An 8,653-nucleotide genomic window follows, 5' to 3' on the forward strand; every position below is an offset into this window, starting at 1 on the left:
AAAAAAAAAAAAAAAAAAAAAAAAAGTATGTGTATCATTCTGACGTGATTATCATAGAAGCCTTGTAACTTGCAAAGGGATCATTTTGTCCATTTTAGAGATGAGAAAACCAAGTCCTGGACAAGTTGAGGCCAAATTGCCTAGGATCCTATAGGTAGTAAGTCACGGCCCTGGACCTGAAATTTAGCACTGATTCCCAGTCCTGACCTCTATTTCCTGCATGCTGTTCTCAGTCAGGGTTGATGTGGGGAGGGGACCCCAGGGGGAAGAGCTAGCATGAGCAGAAGCACAGAATCTTCAGTGACTGCCCAATTTTTGGCCAGAAGGCACAAGTAGGGGACTTGGCTCTGGAAGATTAGAGAGGGTTTGGAAGGTAGAGGGTTTATTAGTGAGACGCAGTATCAAATACCACAGTCTGGGAAGCTTAAACACAAATATTAATTTTCTCTCAGTTCTGGTCTTACCTCTGTGTGTCCATGTGTGGATCTCCCTGTGAGCCTGCTACCTCTTCCCACGAGGACACCAGTGAAATTGGATCGGCCCAGCACGGTGACCTCATTGAACTTAACCCCCTCGCAAAGGCCCCAGCTCTGAACACAATCATAGCCTCAGTACTGGGTTTAGGGCTTCAGTAGCGGAAACGGGATATTGGGGGAAGAGAGGATACAATTCAGCCGGTAGCTGAGGGCTTTCATTCATTTAATAGAAGATAGGAAGCGGTGGAAAGTTTTCATCCATGGGACAAGGTGAGTGGAACTCTGCTTGGGGAGTTTCCCTTGTTAGTCCTATGTTTGGAGTGAGCTGAAATGAGGCAGTGGAAATGGTGGAAATCATCCGTCCAGTCCCGGAGGCGCTGAAGGCTGAGCTGAGGGCCTAGGGTAGGAGGCTGGCTGTGAGGGATCCTGGAGGCAACCGAACCTGGCTTAATGTTCGCTCTATGGTCCTCACCTCTTATTGCAGGCTCCTGTGCAGCACCTCTGGCTCAGCGTCCGTAAGGCAGAGCTGCAGCCTCCTCGTTTACTGCCCTGTGCTCAGGACACAGGCAGAACCTGGGCCCTGGGAATGCCCAGTGAAACGTGTTGAATGAACGAGTTGAAACTGCGGTCGGCAGCCCTGGGCTAAAAATAGACTTGTATTCTGTACGTTGCTGTCGCTTCCCCTTTTTGACATGTGTTCCTAAGCATACGGCAGGAGACCCACAGGTTGATCTGGGTTCTTTCTCATCAAAATCACAATGTGTTACTGATTTTTAGCGTTCTCTAAAGTAAGAAGCGAAACTGACTTATCAGTGACATTTGCTATGGAAAATAGAACATCATAAGTCATAAAACTCCAAATTAAATCTGATCTTGTCCTAACACAGTATTATGGAATAGAGAAAATATTCAGGTGTAAAATTAAATCAATAAAACTTCATGTTGTATAGATAGAAATATTTGCGCAGAGAGGCGGTCTGCTATTTTTATTATATTTTTGAAGTATATCTTCTACAACATAAAGTGCTTTCAGCTGTACAGTTCAGCAGTTCTGCCATAGTCACAGTGTTCACCATCACAGCCCTTAAATTGCCATCAGCCCCAAAAGATACCCCCGACCTTTTAGGGGTCACTCCTGATTCCTCTCTCCCTGCTTCTCCTGGCAGCCACTGTTGCACTTCTGTTTCTATTTTGGAAATTTCGACCACGTGAATCATGCAGTGTGTGACCTTTTGTGTGGGGCTTCTTTCTGTCAGTACGGTGTTTTCAGAGTCCATCCATGTTGGGGATGTCTGTGTCAGCTCTTTGTCACCTTTCTTAGATAAATGCCATTCCTTGGTGCTGGATGTACCACAGGTTATTTGTCCAGCCACCAGCTGATGGCCGTTTGGGTTACTTCCTCTTCGGGCCATCGTGAATGGTGCTGCCCTGACCTTTGTGTTACGCACAGATCTTGAATCCTCACAAGTTTCTGTGTGCACATACAGCTTCAGTTCTCTCGGGTAGGTCTCTGGGAATGGAAGTGTTGGGTTTTCTAACTCCGGCTGGAGACCACCTAGAGTAGATCGTCACGTGCGTGTGTTACACTTGGTTGGGCCTCAGAATTCTCCAGGGTTCTCATTGTGGCCTTCTAACAGATGACGAGGTGGGGAATTTTAGAGTGAGTGGTGTGCTCTAGAGTGAAGGGCCCATCAGTGGAGAAGCGGGGGTTTCAGCTCAGATATTTGGACCTGCAGGTTAGGGCTGCTTCCTCAGTGTCCCTCGCTGTGAATGAGGACGAGAAATCCCTGTTTCTCAGGTGGATTTTCATGCTGCCGTTTGTTTTTCTGTCATTTTGCTTTATTTTTTTTTTTCAGTTGACATTATTTTCCTGCTTATGGCGTAGTAATATAGGCTCTTAGAGTAAAAGAGTAAACATTATGCTGCAACATTATAATTATAGTATATTACGTATATGTTGCAGTACTGTTATTATACTGCTGTAGCATACATATAAAGTAATATTTAAAGAATATAAAATATTTAAAGTAATATTTAAAGTAATATATAAAGAATATTCCAGCCCATGAGGAGCTTGCTTTTCATAACTTGCTATATATCCCGTCAATATTTTTTACTGCATCATAATATATATTCATAATTATTGCTGCTTGTTTTAGTTTTAACTTACCTGCTGTACCTATGGTTTTGCTAATTGCTTTTTCTCTTACACTATCCTTGGAATATCCTTTGCTGCGGGAACATACAGATCTGCCTCGTGCTTTCAAGCAGCCATCCATCTTTTTTAAAAAATATGGTCTGGTTTTAGAGCCTTTAGGCCTCTGAGAAGGATGATTTAGGTCAGCTGTTCTCAAACTCGAGGTGCTTGTAATTTTTCTAGGCATATTGTGGAAACGCAGGTTCTTATCCCGCAGGCCCAAGGGGGGCCCCGGAGCTTGCCGGATGTTTCCAGTCAGCCCTCACCCCCACTCCCCAGCCCTGCGATGCTAAGTCCATACAGAGTAGTGAGGGTGCAGGGCTGCTGAGACGCCTGCTGGCTCTAGGCGCGGTTTCTCCCTGCTGAGGCTGTTCTGCTGTTTCAGAATGAGATGCTGGAAGAGGGACACGAGTACGCGGTCATGCTGTACACCTGGCGCAGCTGCTCCCGGGCCATTCCCCAGGTGAGACGTCCTTGTCCTTGCCGTGTGTCTCTCTCCACGCTAGCTTGTGTTACCACTCCCTACCCCTCCTCCAGAGCAGCAAGCTGAACCTCCCCAGCACCAGGGAGTAAGTCAGGGCCTCTGGTCCCAGGAAGAGTGAGGAGGACGCTCAGAGGGCTTCCATAAGACCGGTGACAAGACCATGCCTGGGATTAAAAGTGTACTTCCTAGTATTCAAGAGAAACAGTATTTTATTTCAGATGCTGTATATACAAACTCTTTTTCCCCAACCCCTTGCAAAAGTGCATAAAGTAAAAATCAAGACCTCACCCCACACGCAAGCCTGTCTTCCACCATAGGATAATCACTGTGAACACTTGGTTATAAACTTTTCTGGATCTTTTTCCTGGCTTAAGTATTATTTCGGAAATCATCTCATTTATAAAAGTGTGTTGTTTCTATTTTATATTGTTCTCCCATTTGCTTTTTCTACTTCTTTATTACTGACTTATTTAAGATGAAACAGATATTTTTATATAACTAATGGTTTCCATTGTGACAAAATCAACAAACCGTAGGTATGCAAAGTAGAAGTGATTCTTCGTACTTCCTTCTAATCCTAGTCCCCATGGATATCAAGTATTAACAGTTTGTCTTGTACCCTTTCAGAGTTCCTGTGCCCGTTTTAGGTATGAACACTTACACCCAGTTTTGTTTTGCTTAACACAAATGGGATCAGATTACACTTACTATTCTGTAACTTTATTCATCTGTTGCTAGTGGGAATTTACGTAGCGCTATCTCTTTCCTTCTATCAGTTCATAATGATGTACGGTTGCATCACCTTATCCATTTAACTATCCACTGGTGGATATTAGGCAGATGGCTACCATTTTGTGAATTTCCACGCAATTATAAAAGTTGTCCTTCTGCCTGCCTTTGCTCGTTCTTTAGATCCCACCAGCATTTGGTGGTCTTGGAGTATGTGCTTTGGGAAAATCTCCTGTGTGATTTAGTTGTCTTGCTGATCGAGAACCACTGGGCAGGAGAACTGGGTTTCTTCATGGCACCTCTTACTTGGGCAAAACTGGCTTGGGGATGGTTAGGGGAACTTTGTACCAGCTACATTCAGAGCATTAGACAGAGTATTTCTCTCTGCTTAGAATTTCCAGGCACAATAATGGCACAGAGCTAGGAGAAAGAATGGCTGAGGAAGGGAACCTTGCAGATCCACACAGACTTGGGTACAGCTCATGATCATAGCACAGAGCACAGAGAGGGAAGAGGGCTTTGGTCTTTTCCGATCTCTTCTCTAGCCAGGCCCTAAGTGATACCTCTGCCCGCTGCCGGTCTGCGCAGACTGAGCTACTGCAGCCACCTCTCACTTGGGGAGGTGGGTACTGTCCAGAATGAAGCACATGTGAGCATAAAAGAGGCCAAGAAGGTATGAACTGGGACAAGCTGGGCCATCCAGGACTGTGAACCCCTCCACACCCGCAGGTGAAATGCAACGAGCAGCCCAACCGCGTGGAGATCTACGAGAAGACTGTGGAGGTGCTGGAGCCCGAGGTCACCAAGCTCATGAAGTTCATGTACTTCCAGGTGAGCAGCCTGGGTGGGTCCACATCGGGAGATCTGAAAAGACCTCCACCCTTCCTGGCCCTGGGCTCTGGACTCCTGTGTTGTGCTGTTTATTCACTAAGCAATTGTTTTTTGAGAGCTGCCCACGCACCCCTGGGTGAGCAAGACAGACAGGGGCAAGGTGTGATCTTGCCACGTTCTGAAGCAGTTCTGGAATTCCTCTTTCCTGAGTGTCTGTCCGAGGTGTGGTATCTGTGGCGAATGTGGCTTGGAAGTGTGGTGCCGTGGAAAGGCAGGCTTGTAGAAACATGGCGGTGTGTCCTCAGCCATCTGCTTTGTGGATCTGGTGCCCTGCAACCTCCGACTCTTCCTCAAAGTCAAAATGACCATGAGAGGAAAACATGTCGCATCGATTCAGGACATTGAGGGAGCCATGATGGTTCAACCAAAGACCCGGGAAAGAGGACTGCTAGAGTGCTTCAGTTAGTGGCAAGAGTGATGGGCTAAGCTTGGGTGAAATGAGGGTGAGTATTTTGAGGGGATTTAATGGCTTTGTGTCTTTTACTGTAACAAATTTTTAAAACATAAACCTTCACATTTTTCAATCTTTTGTATATTCTAGTGAGCATGTTATTATTATGTTTTGGGCATAAGGAGAGACTGGCTATAAAAAATGGACAATAAGAGCCAGGGATTTAGCTCATTGGTGCTGCACCTGCCTCGCAAGCACAGGGTCCTGAGTTCAGTCCCTGGTACTGGAGAAAAAAATGCACAATAAGTTTTCAGGGCGTAGCAAGTGCTACAAGTAAAGTTTACAGCATGTCTGGCTTATAGACTATGTACAGATGGGTACTGCTTCAGGATGGCCTCTCAGGATGTGGCTGTGGGCCGAGATTTGGGTGTGAAAGAGGTTGGCGTGTGATGGTCAGGAAGAAAAGGGCTTCAGGGAGAAATCACTGCAAGGCCAAGACTCAATACCTGGAGGGCTCTGCAATGCTGAAGAAATAGAAGGAAGCTAGAGAGGCTGCAGAGCAGTGGCCATGAGGGAGCGGAAGGGCAGTGGGAAGGAGACAGGGGCCTCTTTAACTAGGGCCCCCTGGAGCTGTGAGGCGTTACTCCAGTGCTATGGAAGCCCCTGACCATCTTTGGTGGCGTGATCTGATCTGAGGTTATGCCCTCTGACTGCTGTGCTGCAGACAGATAAACATTGGGGGACAGAAAGAGGCCGAGAGGGGGCAGCAGGGGGACCAATGGAGAACTGAAAGAGCGGCCATTTAAAGGAGGAAAGAAGAGATGGCGGAGGGTTCCTGTGAGTGCCAAGTAGGAAAGTGAGCTGGCTGGACAGAAGTCACAGGACAGCACATCATAAACAGGTCATTGTGGTGGCTTTGGAAGTTGCGGAGGACCACAGGGTGAACACCTCAGGGCCACGCTGTAGCCCAGGGCGAATGTCATGCCACACAGGACATCCTCTCTCATGTCCCCTTGGAGCAGAGCTTCCTGTACGCAGGTTCTCGAGTGCTGGCGTCCACCCTGTACCCAGCATGGGGCAGGTGTGTGTCTGGTAGCTAGGGCCAGGCCTGGGGTTGGAGCCACCACGGAGCCCTGGATCGGGAGATCTGCTGAGTCAGACTGGGCTCTGCCACCCGCTCCCTGCACCTGCCAGCTGTCCTACCTCCCTGACACCTGTGGTGTTTCCCTGGGCTTCATGCCTGCCTCAGATTGGAGGCTGTAGCAGAGGTCTACATGTGAACAGCCAGTTTGGAGCTCAGCCTTCATAGCTGCTGTGTTAGTGTGACCGACCTGCCTTCCCGGGCCTCTGGGAAGCAGATCCAGGGGAGGGACGGTGACAGAGGCCGGTGAAGAGTTAGTCCAGTCAAGCCCTTCCCCACGTGTGGCTGTGGACATTAGAGTGGCATAAAATGAAAAGTTCAGCTCCTCAGTCCTGGAAGGCACATTTTAAGTGCCTGGTGGCCCTGTGATAAGCAGCTGTGCGATTGGCCAGTGATGACCAGCGACATTTTTACCACTGCGGAGAGCTTCAGTGGATCTGACCTTGGGAGGAGCAAGTGTGGCCTGGCTCAGGCTTTGCCTAGAGAAAGCCTGGCTGCGGGCATCTTGGGGGTGGGAATGGAGAAGAGCTCCCAGCTAAACAGTGCTTTCTCTCTCTGTCGTCAAGCCCCTCCTGCATCCCTCCTCACTTCCCTCTCCTGTTTCTCTGGCTCGTTCTCCTTGGATTACTGCAGTAGCCTCTTTTATCTTGTTGAACTACAAACCCCCACAACTGGTTTATGTAGATATAATTACGTTCTATCCCTTTCACCCATTTAACATGCAGTTCAGCAGTTGTCACTGTTTGCGGAGTTGTGCGTTCCTCTCTACAGTCAATTTTAGATGTCTTCGCCCCCGAAGGGAACTCTAGCCTTCCCCTGGTAATACCTCCCAAACCCTTCTACCCTTTGGCATCCACTGAGCTTGTTAGGTCTCTGTGGATTTGCCTCTTCGGATGTCCCCATAAATAAAATATATGATATGTGACCTTCTGCATCTGACTTCTTAAGATGGCATAATGTTTTTGAGGGAGCACATGTCAGGATTTCATTCTTTTTGATGGAATACTATGTCATTATATGTCTTTGCTATATTTTATTTGCATATTGAGTTGTTTCCACCTTTCTTATGTAGTTGGTTAATTTTTTGAGACAGGGTCTTGCTCTGTAGTTCAGGCTGGCCTTGAACTCATATGTAGCCCAGACTGGCCCTGAACTCATAGCAATCCTCCTGCCTCAGCCTCCCAAGTGCTGGGGTTACAGAATATGTGTCACTACGCCCAGCAGTTTTTTTCCCCACTTTGGGGCTATTAGGATCAAAATGTGAACACTGTGTATGAGTTTTTGTGTGGATGTAGGTCTTCATTTCTTCTTGTAGGAGTGGAATTACTGGGTCATTTATTAACTTCCTTAAGTGCGGCAGCCTCCGAACTCATCCCTGCTTCTGTATCCCTAGCTCTGATCTCACATTAGCAGCTACTGTGACCCTTGAAAATTATCCTGCAGCTCTGCTGACCTGGTGCAGGGACTCCGCATCTCCCCAGCTCACCCATGCAGGGCGCACACCCTCATGGAGTCGTGGATCCAGTCCTTCTCGCCCTGCTCCAGCTGCTTCCCTGCCCTCAGGCCAACTTGGGCATCCTGGCTTCCTCCCTGTCTCAGATGTGCCCCAGGACCTTTGCCCTGGCTGTTCACTTCCCTCAGTTATACCTGTGTCCCCCTCTCAGATTCTTTTCCTGGAAGTCACATTCTCATGATTTCTTCTCAGATCTTTCTCCCTAGAGAGCTCACTCCTTTGAGCCTTCCCAGCGCCCGTCCCTAATTCTTCTCCACAGCCCCCCTTATGACATCCCCATGGTGAGTATCTTTCTCTGTCTTCTCTCAGTAAGAGCACATTAAGAAGAGCCCTTAGAGCTCTTTGTTGTGCGGCTGCTCCGTTGGGTTCCCTGCTCTACTCTGTGCCTAGAATGGTATCTAGGGGGCACATGATAGGGCCCGATAAATCGTTGGCGAGTGGACCTCTGTGGACCCCTTTCTCTGATTCCCTCACATTGTTTCTGTCCCTCCTTACTGTGTGGCTCCTGCCCCTGGTGAAAAAGACACGAAAAAGACAAGCTCCTCCGTAGCAGGTGTGTCCTGAGTGGGTCTGGTTTCACTCGCTTGCGGCGGGTTCCGGGCTCCTCTCTGAAAGTCAGCTCTGCACTGAAGTGCTTCTCCGAGAAGGGCCACCTGCTGGGTCTGCCCGCCGGCCGGCCTGGCCTGGCCTGGCCTGGCTCTGGGAGAGCCCCAGGCAGCCTTGACGCGTGCCCCTCCCTGCGTGCCCCTCCCTGCAGCGCAAGGCCATCGAGCGGTTCTGCAGCGAGGTGAAGCGGCTGTGCCACGCGGAGCGGAGGAAGGACTTCGTGTC

At 48.5% G+C, this 8,653-nt stretch overlaps 1 protein-coding gene across 4 annotated transcripts in view; it reads left to right on the forward strand.

Moving 5' to 3' along the window:
* Cyfip2 (cytoplasmic FMR1 interacting protein 2) overlaps positions 1-8,653 on the forward strand; it is a 122,139-nt gene that overhangs the window by 21,774 nt on the left and 91,712 nt on the right. For 2 of the 4 annotated variants that reach the window (XM_033761601.1, XM_033761602.1), the window contains 3 exons: positions 3,059-3,136; positions 4,616-4,717; positions 8,580-8,638. In XM_033761601.1, the coding sequence (XP_033617492.1) occupies positions 3,059-3,136; positions 4,616-4,717; positions 8,580-8,638 (239 nt within the window). The remainder of the gene's footprint in view (positions 1-3,058; positions 3,137-4,615; positions 4,718-8,579; positions 8,639-8,653) is intronic. The other 2 variants (XM_019207259.2, XM_033761603.1) reach the window with 1 other exon arrangement.

The sequence above is a fragment of the Fukomys damarensis genome, unplaced genomic scaffold, assembly GCF_012274545.1.
Source record: "Fukomys damarensis isolate Sample0158 unplaced genomic scaffold, DMR_v1.0_HiC HiC_scaffold_9, whole genome shotgun sequence".
Lineage (NCBI taxonomy): Eukaryota > Metazoa > Chordata > Mammalia > Rodentia > Bathyergidae > Fukomys > Fukomys damarensis.